At 39.0% G+C, this 13,993-nt stretch overlaps 1 protein-coding gene across 1 annotated transcript in view; it reads right to left on the bottom strand.

Annotated features, from left to right (window-relative positions):
* The window catches only part of LOC139477725 (uncharacterized), a 75,151-nt gene that overhangs the window by 120 nt on the left and 61,038 nt on the right, over positions 1-13,993 (bottom strand). The window contains exons 27-35 of the mRNA XM_071260122.1: positions 13,901-13,990; positions 11,910-12,042; positions 10,625-10,726; positions 8,557-8,676; positions 7,759-7,940; positions 6,335-6,474; positions 4,889-5,041; positions 3,235-3,333; positions 1,764-1,855 (exon numbers count right to left, since the gene is read on the bottom strand). Of these exons, the coding sequence (XP_071116223.1) occupies positions 1,764-1,855; positions 3,235-3,333; positions 4,889-5,041; positions 6,335-6,474; positions 7,759-7,940; positions 8,557-8,676; positions 10,625-10,726; positions 11,910-12,042; positions 13,901-13,990 (1,111 nt within the window). The remainder of the gene's footprint in view (positions 1-1,763; positions 1,856-3,234; positions 3,334-4,888; positions 5,042-6,334; positions 6,475-7,758; positions 7,941-8,556; positions 8,677-10,624; positions 10,727-11,909; positions 12,043-13,900; positions 13,991-13,993) is intronic.

Genomic DNA, 13,993 nt, shown 5'->3' with positions numbered 1-13,993 from the left:
AAAACAGCAATTACACTTGTGTGTTTTCTTGTCGACCATGGTTCATACAGAGCCCCATTTTTAACGACTTTCAAGGCAATGATCACACTTTCCAAAGCAAAAATTAAGATCCAAGTGTGATTTAAAACAGATTTATTTGGGGAATCTTATTTGACCATCCAAACACACTATTAATTTAACATACAAGTATCTAATTGGAGCTGTTAAGAACGAATATTTTGGTACATAATTATATCATGCATTATGAAAGAAAAAGATAAATTTCATACATTTATTTATTACCAAGTCAACAAGGGTTGCTGAATCCAAAACCTTTTAAGTCATATATTAGGCATAAAAAAATGAAGATTCAGATTTAAGGAATATTTAAGGCCACACTGCAAAATTCAAGACTGTTCAAACCTTGTAGACATACACTGAATGTGCAATGATAGTGGGAAACAAGCTAATTAAGAAAGGGAAAACTTTCAGATTTGGGACCAGTAAAAGTTATGAGTGAGTGGGTATTGTTTTACGCCGCTTTTAGCAATATACCAGCAATATCACAGCGGGAGACACCAGAAATGGGCTTCACACATTGTACCCATGAGGGGAATCGAACCTGGGTCTTCGGCATGCAAACGCTTAAACCAGTAGGCTACCCGCCCCACAAGAGTTATGAGGATACAGTGTGTATCCTCAAACATTTACAACCACTTGATGTTTAGTTGACACTGAAAACAGTCTCAGTCAACTTTGACTGGCTACTAAGTTTGACCTGTGTTTATGTATCATCTGTCCATAATTCACATGACAATTTACTGACCACCCAATATTGACTTTTTGAAATCTGGCTATAAAGAGCTGGTGTCTACATATGGCAGTGATCCAAATCCAACATTATAGATAAAAGTCATCAGAAAGATGACATATCCCCCCGGCACCTGTCTGTAAAGTAACCACTAGTAAATGTGCAATTCTGTATGTAATGAGTCAACAGTTGAATGTTCTTTAAGAAGCATACATTGTTTACCCACTGAATGGTTTTCGAATTCTGGCCCGGAAACGAACCCGTTCCCTAATGGAGTCTAGGTCCAACTTCTTTCCATAAAAATTGTAAAAAATAAAAATTCGTAAAAAAAATAATATCAAAAGGCACCACTTTGGTATGTGCTTGATAGCTATGCCAAGTTTCGATCAAATACACTGAATGGTTTTCGAATTCTGCCCCGGAAACGAACGCCATCCCCAATTGAGTCTATGTCCAACTTCATTTCATAAAATATTTAAAAAATTAAAATTAGAAAAATCCCAAAATATCAAAAGGCACCACTTCAGTATGTGCCTGATAGATTTGCTAAGTTTCGATCAAATACACTGAATGGTTTGGGAATTCTGCCCTGGAAAAGGAAATGATTACGGACGGACGGACGGACGGACAGACTGGTTGATCGCTATATCCCCCCCGCATTAACAATCTTTCTAAGCCAATGGACTGAAAACAGACATTGCACCAATGACAGATAATTATTTAAGCTTATGTGATTTTCATATATTGACAGTAGCAGGTGACCTCGCCTTGATGAAACTACCAAGCTGACTGTCGTTTCATTGAACGTCAGCCGACCGGAGACATACAGAACTACTTTTGGGGAATTTCTCAAAGTCTTGAAATAATCATTGAATTTGCTTACTTGAGGCACTGTCTTCATTAGCTGATGAACGTCAACAAATACAACTTCAGTCATTTAGTAAACTAAGATATAAATTATGCATGAGAGTACCTTGACTTCTCGCTCTCCTCTACAATCCAACTTGTAGCCACCAAGCACCATGAGGATATCTGCCGTCTTCGAACTCATGTGGATCCTCAAGGCTGGAAATAACATACAATGTAAAAAACTGATGTGTTGATTCTCAGTCAGACACGTCCACATCTCAAGAGATCAGTAATATATTGGGGTCTACTACCAGTGTTGGATATTGAAAAAACATTATCATTTTGATAATATTCATATGTCATTAATAATGAAAAGACTGCCACTGTGGTCAAGTGGACAGAGGGTCTGAGGTTCAAATTCCAGCTGGCTCATACAAAAAGACCTAAAAAGATCAGATCGGCTTAGCTCAGTCAGTATACTGTGTCTGAGTGGGGTATCCATGTTAAAATGCAAGTTGGTATCTTAGTGGGCTAGCACCATAAAAACGCCATTAGTCATCTTGAACATGATGTGAAACTTCATTTCACCTCCCCATCAATAATGTCAAACAGTTGGTTGGTTTGTTGTTTAACGCCGCACTCAGCAATATTCCAGCTATATGACGTCAGTCTGTAAATAATCGAGTCTGGACCAGACAATCCAGTGATTAATATCATGAGCATCGATCCACGCAATTGGGATCGATGACATGCATCAACCAAGTCAGCGAGCCTGACCACCCGATCCCGTTAGTCGCCTTTTACGACAAGCATAGTCACCTTTTACGGCAAGCATGGGTTGCAGAACACCTATTCTACCCCGCAATCTTCACGGGTGCCCAATGTTTGGTGTGGATGCGGACACATTTGTTTTCTTTTTGCTGTTCAGCAGTGGTAGAAACTAACATTTTTAGTCCTCTAGTCCTTCAAATGATATCAAATGGAAAAACTGTTAAAATTGGCAAATTTCTACCAGTCCTTCTGATACCTTAACAATTGGTCACTTTGGCAAGAACTTCAGGACTAGTGCCAATTTCAAACGCTGTTCAGTATAAACAGATAAAAGGTGGGATGTCGGGATCCTCAATTTATGTTATGTTTGTTTGTTTGTTTGTTTACGGCTGCACTCAGCAGCATTCCAGTTATATGATCTAGTCTGGACCAGACAATCCTGTCATTGACATCATGTGCTTAGATCTGCGCACTTGGGATACAATGACTTGCATTAACCAAGTCAGCAAGTCTGACCACTAGACTCCTCATACGGTAAGCAAAGGTTGCTGAAGACCTATTCTAACCTGGATCTTCACGGGTGTCTTAACTTGTGAATTATACATGAAGACATTGAAAATGTTATCAACAAACAATTAATTTGCATGTAAATAAATCGTGTATAATAATATTAATAATAATGCTAAAAACCTATTATAAATGTCAGTTTTTAAACTTAAACATTCTGACTAATGTTTTAAAACATAACCTCTTCCACCTTCAATACAAGCACAAAACAAAAAACAAAGTTGACCCTTTTGAAATATCGTTCTTGCCATACTCACCTATTGAACTGGACTCCATTCTAGATGCTGTGTTGACAGTGTCACCAAACAGACAGTATCTGGGCATTTTGAGACCAACCACACCAGCCACAGCAGGTCCTGAGGATTTCAAATTAACCAAACATCCAGTTACATGTACAGTCAGATTTAAAGCATACTGCTGCATGGGCAAATGTAAGATATGGTGTCCTTGTGTAAAATGTTTATAGAACTGGTCCGTCCTGAGAACCTGTCGGTACCAATCATTCAGAGAACCATGACAAGTTGGCAGTTTTGCCAATGTGGCGTATGTCGATATCGGTTGACAGATAACAAACCTCTATATTGATCTGAAGCATTGAGAAAAGCAAAAGACAGTATTATCATGGCCCAGAATATTGCACAAATTTAGTTTAAGATTGACTGTATTTTTTCCCCATTGAGGTATGAATTGAAAAACTGATGTGCAAACTGTATAAATCCGTGAATTTGTTATTTGAAATTTTCTGCAAATGATGCAAACATTATAATGGATATCATCATATGTAAGTGAAAAAAAACTGCCATTTGCCATCACATGTTCATCCAGACTTTCATTGAGTCAGATGTTCCAAGGCCCAAAGTCAGAAAATATCCACATATCAAAACTATGCACTGCACCTCTTCTATTAGTATGTAAACTGTGGTAGGTTTTAAGTTATAGGTCGCACAAATGTTTTAGTCAAAAGATGAGTCAAAAGATTTAAAATAGTTACATTAAAAAACAACAACCAATTTTGAACAAAATAAAAAAATTCCAAATTTGCCTGTGAGGGTCATTTACTTTGGAATACCAGATAATAAATCACCATCATGGGATTCACATGTGATAACATAAGCAGTGAAAGTTGAAAACCTTCAGTGTTCGAAATTAAGCATAAAACTCAAGGGGTGGGTCCTTGTTATAATTTCAATGTTGATTGTTGGAGATTGATTGATTCCAATACTACAGGAGCAAACCTCAAGGGCGACAGGATATTGGAAGGGCTACACTAGTGGCTTGCTACATAAGCAAAAATACTTTTTTCACAAAATATATATTGACATATATTGACAATACAATAATCAATTCAGTTCATTAATTCCCTGCTTTAATTTGTATGATGATGATATAAAAATATAGTTCTTTCAGAGTTCAAACTTTACTTTTCTGAATTTCCAGGTCTAATTTGTGTAGGGTCTGTGCATTAATTAATAATTCTGTTCATGCATTCATTCTCAGTGTGTTTGTCATTTACTCATTTAAAAGAACATTTATCAATAGCTTCATATCTTAATCATAACTACAAAGTAATGAAAAGAATTATTTCAAAGTGTGTCTTTAGTCATTGGGAACCTCTGCCATTACGATTCTAACAGTGCCCTTCCCTTTCTAATACAAGCACTTATTAACCTCATTGAAAAGGAATTACGATGGCAAACTTTGTCAATGACTGCTTTGTATGTAGCTTAAACTAAAATAACATTCACAGAGTTGAAGATGATCAGTTTTATTCTTGTTGGCACACTTAAATTCCACAGGGCACTTCTAAACATCTTTGAGTAGCTTTTGGCACACCTAAAAACAAATATATTTCTACCCTTGTCCTTGGTATAAAAATGTATGGGAATATTATCAATTAGAGTGTCTACAAACCAGAGTGCATCCCCACACGAAGCTGTAGAATTTCCTCAGGCATGTGTCTTATCTTGAAGCCAATCATGGAGGACAGCAGGTCAAGGCTCATGGTGGCAATTTCTCCTGCATGGAGATTGCCATTCCTGATTGGCAATCCACTCACCACCATGTCTAGAGTTAACAAAAGTTATTCTATATTTAGCCATCCTAAACAACATGTTACAACAGAAACAATGTGCAATGAGCAGCAGGTGGCCAAAAATAACGTACAACATATAGCTATATCATTTCAAAGCTCATTAATATGACAGGCTCTGCACAGAAACTATATCTACACCATATTTGATCACATGATTTGTGTGATCATCATGTGCTTATCATATTTGATTGTTCGTTTGCACTCAGCAATATTTCAGCTATATGGACCAGACAATCCAGTGATTGACATCATGAGCATCGATCTACGCAATTGGGATACGATAACATGCATCAACCAAGTCAGTGAGTCTGACCACCCGATCCCGTAAGTCACCTTTTAGTTTGGTTTGTTTGTTGTTTATCGCCTCACTCAGAAATATTTCAGCTACCGGTATATGACAGCAGTCTGTATATAATTGAGTCTGAACCAGACAATCCAGTGATTAATATCATGAGCATCGATCCACGCAATTGGGATCGATGACATGCATCAACCAAGTCAGCGAGCCTGACCACCCGATCCTGTTAGTTGCCTCTTACGACAAGCATAGTCGCCTTTTACAGCAAGCATGGGTTGCTGAAGAGCATTTCTGACTTTTGGACATCTGTGAAAACATACTATATCGATCAAGTCTGCAGTGAATTTTGAAATGAGAAACGAGGTACAAAACAAAATATTGAGGTGAGATATGATGTAATATACCTTTTGTTACAAAGTGAACTTCGCCCTCTGCCGAGTGACGTCAACACATTGTCCATATTTGTATGTAAAAATATGGCCAACCGCTATAGCTCACCTGAATGGCCAACCGCCCTAGCTCACCTGAATGCTCTGGTATGTTTGCAATATTAAAGGTAAACCATTTGGCGATAACGGTCACACAAGGATCCTTAATGAAAACAACTTAGAACATTTTGCAAATTTTTACACAACAAACATACATACAGTTTGTTGAATTAGCATAGCCATAGCGCCTGATTTACACTTAATTTCCTTGCACAGAAGTATATGAGTGAGTGAGTGAGTATGGTTTTACGCCGCTTTTAGCAATATTCCATCAATATCACGGCGGGGGACACCAGAAATGGGCTTCACACATTGTATCGGGAATCGAACCCGGGTCTTTGGCGTGACGAGCGAACACTTTAACCACCAGGCTACCCGACCGCCCCCACAGAAGTATATATTACAGATGGCAATATCATGGATGAAATGAAAGGTGGGTTAAAGGTGAGGTATAGTAATACTGTATGACATCAACTTACAAGCATCGCCAATTGTTTCTACTTTGTATACATCGTAGTTGTCCAAAATGGCATCAAATGTTGTGTATAGATCATTTAGCAAATCTACAACTTGTAGAGGTGTACTGTTTCTTGCAATGGCTGTGAAACCCACGATGTCACTGAAACATGGAATGAACATGGTCCAGTCAAAGCACACTCAAATCATCTCCCGTGTGTGTGCATGCATGTTTTTTCTCCTTATTCCAGCTATATGACAGTGATCTATGTATAAATTAAAAGTCTGGACCAGACAATCCTGTGACTGATACTGTGAGCAACGATCCCTGCTGTAGAGGTCCTTTCACATGTTTATCAACCAAGTCACTGAGCCTGACCACCCATTAAAACGCTGCTTACAACCAGCAGAAGTAGCTATGGCCCAATTGTAACAAGCGTATGGTCGACAAGTCATCTATATCCCCCGCCCATTTTAACACACTATTGTCCCAAACAAGGTAACTGACTCAACATTTCTCTTAGCCCATATCAAAATAGCTGCAATGGAAATTCTAAAATAAAAATTTCTAAAAGTGCTAAATATCAAATATGTGCCTGGTAGACATGCAAAGTTTCGTAAGAAAGTATTCAACAGTTTTTGAGTTATGCTCCGGAAATGAACACCACCCTATAAGTCCAACTTGTTGCCATGGAAAGGTAAAAAATGAAAATTTATAAAATTCCTAAATAGCAGAAGGCACCAGTTCAGCATGAGTCTGATAGACATGCAAAGTTTCGTAGAGAAATATTTAACGGTTTCTGAGTTATGCTGCGGAAACGATTTCGGGACGCACGCACAGACGGACGGACGGAACCTATTTCAATATCCTCTGCCAACTTTGTTGGGGTGGGGGATAACAAAGAAACCATACAGAGATTAAGATTTAAGATTTCCTTCCTTGATCAATGAAATGAAAAGGCCAAATTAGGCTTGCAAGAATTGTTTGTTTTTTAACGTTCCACTCATGTTCTAGGTATATGACGGCAACCTGCACAAAAATTTGACTGGATCAGACAAATCAGTGATCAACATCCCAAAAGATCCAGTCAGTTGCCTCCCATGACCAGCATAGTTTGCTTGAGACCTACATTAACATGGCATGCACAGAGACGAGAATCAATTTATAAACAATTTAAGATGGTTGGTTGGTTGTCGTTTAACGCTGCACTCAGCAATATTCCAGCTATATGATGTCAAGTCTGGACCAAGACAATCCAGTGATTGACATCATGAGCATCGATCCACGCAGTTGGGATACGATGACATACATCAACCAAGTCAGCGAGACTGACCACCCGATCCCATTAGTCGCCTCTTACAACAAGCATAGTCGACTTTTACAGCAAGCATGGGTTGCTGAAGACCTATTCTACCCCGGATCTTCACAAATGAAATAATGAGATACCTGAAGAAAATGGTGACACATTCAAAGCTCTCTGGATCAACTTTTCTGCCATGCTTAAGATCCTCAACAACCTTCTTGGGTAACATCTGACTGACAAGTTGTTCTGTTTTGGCCTTCTCCACCTGTAGCTCCTTTGTCCTATCAGCTACAATGGCCTCCAGGTTACTGGAGTATTTCTCAAGCTGAAAACGTCAGTTCATATTTTATCAAACGCTCAATCAGCCGTCTCACTAAACTGTACAGGAGGTGAGGTGAGGTGAAATTGGGTTTAACGTCGCGTCCAGGATTATTGCACTTATATAGCGACGTGCATGCACGTGTATGTGTGTGTGTGGCTGCTTGTACTAGTCCCGACTGATGCCGATTTATAGTGCTAGCTCACTGAGATACCATGCCACAGTTTAACATGAATACCCCACTCAGACACAGTATACTGACTCCGAGCCGACCAGTCCTTGTTTTAGCCCCTTAATGCCGAGCGCCAGACAGGGTAACAACAAGTACAATCTTTTAACGTCTTTTTGTATGACGTGGCCCGGGATGGAACCCGGGCAGACGCTCTACCACAAGACCATGGAGGCGGTCAAAACACTGTACAGGAAGTAAGTTAGAGTCATCCAAGCCTACTTATTGTGGTTGGAATTTTCCACGGTCCCCTTTAGGCCTACTTGGAAGATTTTAACACTGGAAGTTTTAACAAACTCAACAGATTCCACATTTGTGGAATTATGGTTTGGTGAATCCGTAAATCGGGCAAACAAAAAAGCAATGCCTAATCCTGTTGTGCAATCTACTTACCATATTGACGAGATTGTCTATCAGTTCACCCTTGACAGGATGAATTTCATTTAACCTCATCAACATTTCCTTGAAAACCGGCCTTGATTCTGGATTTGGATGTGACCCAGCTTCCAACAACTGAAATCCAGAATAAAAACATCATTCTGCTGATCCTATAGAAAAACTCACCTCATCCTGCTCAAAATATTTAATTTGAGATAAATCCCAGTTTACCGGGAAGAGAAAGACCCCTGACCCAAACCTGGAGAGGGGGAGGGAGTAAAACAAGAAATAACAAGTATTTGTCACAAAGTGACGAAATGTCCCCCGCCTGTATATACACCATAGTACCAAATATAAAGACAATCCAGCGATTAGTTCTTGAGATATTGCCGCGACACCGTTTTCCAACTCAAAAAGCACATTTGCCTGCTGTGACCTTGAAAATGGGGTCAAGGTCACCAAAACCGACTGTTGTCTGCGGTGTCTGTATATACACCATAGTTCCAAATATGAAGACAATCCAGCGATTAGTTCTTGAGATATCGCAGCAACACCGTTTTCCAACTCCAAAAGCACATTTGCCTGCTGTGACCTTGAAAATGGGGTCAAGGTCACCAAAACCGACTGGTGTCTGCGGAGTCTGTATATACACCATAGTTCCAAATATGAAGACAATCCAGTGTTTAGTTCTTGAGATATCGCGGCAACAAACAGGTGGGACGTACAGACGTACGGACGGTCGTGAATACTATATCCCCTGCTTCGCGCTTTTGCGCGGCGGGGGACAAAAATGCCATGCCACTGCAGCTTACCTGGAAATGTTGTCAACAAAGATATAACAAGAGTCATCAGAAGATCATAAATTTGAAAGAACACATCATCTGACTGTTACTTTTAGTCCGACTTAATGAGAGAATTTCTATGTTAATCAGTCTGTCCATATACAAGAGTAGTTATTGAGCTGTCACAACAATACCATGGCATTGGGATTCGGAACTTTGTGTTTCTATGTCAGGTACACACCTCTATAAACAGAGTCAAAATCAAACTTGTTGCCAAGGAAACAGAAGAAATATGAATTCTAAAAATCTCCAAACAGCAAAAGGCACCAGTTGACAAACTGTTTTTTGTATGTGGGTCAAACTGATGCATGTTGCATTCCTAAATAGCAAAACTTGAAAAGGTTTGAATGAAAACTCTTTCACAGTTTTCAAGTTGTGCTCTGGAAACAAAACCTCCCCCTCCCATTTGAGAATAAGTCTAAATTCTTTCAAAAGATATTGAACGTTGTGTGAGTTGTGCCTCAGAAATGAAATCCACTCCTCTTTAGAGATTAAGTACAAATTGTTTCCATGGAAATGGAGAAAAAGAAAAAAAGGCCAAAAATCTGCAAATAGCAAAAGGCGCCACTTCAGTATCTGTTTGATATTTCTTGTCAAGTTTTGTTGAAAAATATTAAATGTTTTTTGAGTTGTGCCTCGGAAATGAAATCCACCTTTCTTTAGATACGAAGTCTAAATTGTTTCCATGGAAATCGAGAAAAGAAAATGCCCCAAATCAGCAAATAGCAAAAGGCACCACTTCAGTTTTGTTGAAAGATATTGAACGTTTTTTTAGTTGTGCTCTGGAAACGAAATCCACAACCTAAGCTCACCCGACTTTCAGTCTGGTGTGCTAAAAATGACCCATGAAAACTTTGAAAAGAACACAATTTTCAGAAAAATAAATTTCAAGAGTGTTTTGGTTGGTTGGTTGGTTTGTTGTTTAACACCGCACTCACCAATATTCCAGCCATATGACGGCGGTCTGTAAACAATCGAGTCTGGACCAGACCATCCAGTGATTAATGTCATGAGCATCGATCCACGCAATTGGGATCAATAACATGCATCAACCAAGTCAGCGAGCCTGACCAACCGATCCCGTTAGTCGCCTTTTACGACAAGCATAGTCACCTTTTACGGCAAGCAAGGGTTGCTGAAGACCTATTCTACCCCAGAATCTTCACGGATCGACATTGACAAAACAGAATTTGGAAGCAATACTGCTTATGTCATCTTGTATGGTCTTCCTTAGGCCTCACCTTGTTCATATTGGCTTTTGCGTCATAGTCTTCTGGTAAAAAGGTATCTTCAACATATGGTCTGAACGGTTTCATGGTATCTGCTTTAAGTTCTCTCCACAACTGAAAAAGAGAGAGTGAAATAGGGATTTTAGCTTAACGCCACTTTGAACATTATTTCAGTTACATCACACCCTCTAATGTGAGAGATGAGCCCATAGTCAAGACCACTTTGGTAAAACCTGCAAGCCCACGTATTGTTGTGCTGAAAACCTAAAAACAGAGTTAGTTAGATTCTGCGAACTGAACCCTTGATCTTATGTTTTTAGCAAGCCTGATGGACACAAATACATACATGTAAAATATTAACAGAAACTGTTCAACATCCAGCTCACAGAGATTTTCCAGCATTTGTCGTTTGGCTATATATAGCGTAACAATCATTATCATACCTCCGATATATCAGAATGATGAGGTCTGACTGGTCCACATGATCTTGATAAATATACTATGTATCCCGCCTAGGAGGGAAATAAATTTATCAGCGGGAGATTAAAGCCCTTATACCCTGCCATGAGCAAGGCAGGCTGCACATGGATTTTTGAGGAGCAGAATAAATTCTTTATACCCAGCTTTGAAGCAAAAAAAGCTGCAAGCTTTTTCCGAGTCAATGGAAAGTCACGGTAAACAGCACAAGCTAATCTCCACTCATTCGAACAGCTGTTTTCTATCAATTTTGAATTTATTTAATTCTTTTAAAATGTCATATTAAAACATGTCGGAAAGATAAATTTGTAGTAGCAGGATCACTCGGGATACATTGGGTTTTATGTATCCCTCGTTAGTTTTTTTACCACTGGCCTCCTGCTCGTGGTATAAAACCTAATACGGGACGCATACAACCACACGACCTCGAGTGATCCTGCTAAAACATATAAAGTGCCCTCTAAGCTGTATTTTTCTGCCCTACAATACCACATTTTCAATCTCTAAAATTTAAAAACAAATGATTCATTGTTGTGATTCCCCTGCAGAAAGATGAATATCAACTTATGAAAAAAAGGTACTGTATCGGGGATACAAATGGTCTCACACTCATAGTATTGCGATATGTATCGTATCAAGACCCCACTGCATCGTTACACCTCTACTCAAGCCAAGTAACTATTCTTCATAGCAACACAAATCTAAAGGCTAAAAAAGCTATAAGAGAAAGTATATAATTCTTGTGAATACCCTACCTCTATTACATCATAGCTATAAATTCCTGTTTATGCTGAGAACCACACTACAAATTTGAACTTACTGATTGGGCTTCTCTGTTCTTTGGATCATCTTTGTCAATAACCATCTGGATGATGTGTTTGGGCTCCATGACTTGAAGTTCATATGTGAAAGGTTGTTCTCGGGTGCATACTTCAGTCACAATGATAGTAAAGCTGCCAAAAAACATTTAAAAAGAAATTCTCATATCTTTTTATATAAATTCAACATAATGTATATTTTTTCCTACATATATTTGCTATTAAAAACATGTCATTTCAAGCAGTTTGTTTGCTGCCGAGGTGAAATCAGATTGGTCCACAGGAGAGGCTTAGAAGGAACATAACTCGTAATAACCACTGGTGGCGCTATGGTCGAGCCCAGGAATTCCAGCCTAGTTCGGCAAGGGTGGAAACTGGACTTTTATAGTCACTTAACTCCCCTGCCTCAGGAAGATGACCCTGCTGAGGACCTATTCTAACCTGTAATCCCCACGAGGCAAAACACCATACCTGGTGCAAGGAGAGCAAGTCAGTGAGACAATGTTGTTTTATGTTGTAGTCATCAATACAAAAGCAATGCCATCCTTACTAAATACAAGTATTTGTCACAAAGTGACGAAATGTCCCCCGCCTGCATATACACCATAGTACCAAATATGAAGACAATCCAGCGATTAGTTCTTGAGATATTGCGGCAACACCGTTTTCCAACTCAAAAAGCAGATTTGCCTGATGTGACCTTGAAAATGGGGTCAAGTTCACCAAAACCGACTGGTGCCTGCGGAGTCTGTATATACACCATAGTTCCAAATATGAAGACAATCCAGTGTTTACTTCTTGAGATATCGTGGCAACAAACAGGTGGGACGTACAGACGAACGTACGGACGGTCGTGAATACTATATCCACTGCTTCGCGCATTCGCGCGGCGGGGGACAATTAATCAACAAGTTTGGACAAACAAAATCAGAAGCTAATGGTAGGAGTGCTATGATTCACCGTTACGTCAGTTACTTCTGCAATGAAACACTTCCAAGTGTCAAAACCAATAGCAAGGCAAGGCAAGGCAGTGACATTACTAAACAGTAAGGGTGGGCAGTATTTATAATCGGTATATCGGTAAATTGAGGTTCATTCTTTCCACAATACGTATCATAATATCTTTTTGTCATGCTCGATATATCCGGTGGTTTCAAAAAGCGATTTTTATCATGTATTTAATGCTATATACTAGCCAAATACATCCAGGGCCGCAAGATGGCTGCGTATTTATTGAACGAGTAAACATCATGTTGTACCAAAATCTTGTTTTGTTTCATTTATGAACTTCAATTCATACCTTAATGTATGCTTCTGAATTCGAAATTTAGAATGATACAATATATTGTGATACGTATCGCAATACGGCCTCGTGCATCGCAAATAGTGTGATACACTTTAAACCTTTGATGTCAATACCTACTAAACAGGCACACCTACTTAATCACACCTACTTTCACAGCATGTAAGTTCAAGGATTCTCAAAACATTGAAAAAGGAGGAACTTCCACCCACGTCCCTTCTCAATGCAGTGTTAGAAACTAAGCTTTTTATCCCACTAGTTTTTATAATGATAACATATAGCAAAGCTCTTAAAAAGGGCAAATTTCTACTAGTCCTCATGATACCTTAACTGTAAGGCAGTTTGGCAAGGACTGTAGGAATAGTGCCAATTGCTAATGCCTAATGCTGCATTGACGCCAAAATGTGACAGCGACAACTTACAAGTAGTATCTTATAGTTACCAAATCAGGAACCTGAATATTCGCATGATAGGTGTGTCAAATTACCCCCAATACATTGCCAGTTATAATGTGCAACTTGGAAATATCTGCAATTAAGGGTTTACAAATGTGTATTTTTTATTCTGAAATTTGACAATTTCACTCTGCACAATAATATTAGACCAACTGTCAGTTATTGGTAAAAGTTGTGACAATCAACCTACGATATATTCTCTGTTAACTCCTAGAAAATTACTACATGTACGTACGAATAAACATCCCCTGCTTTTGATCCAGACTCAACTTCAGCAAGGGTTGAACAGGTAGCCAGAAACTCGGGAGCAGTCCAGAATAGGGAACTA

Source organism: Haliotis cracherodii, unplaced genomic scaffold (assembly GCF_022045235.1).
Source record: "Haliotis cracherodii isolate W230 unplaced genomic scaffold, xgHalCrac1.p SCAF_35, whole genome shotgun sequence".
Taxonomy (NCBI): domain Eukaryota; kingdom Metazoa; phylum Mollusca; class Gastropoda; order Lepetellida; family Haliotidae; genus Haliotis; species Haliotis cracherodii.
This window is presented reverse-complemented; position numbering and strand designations above follow the sequence as displayed.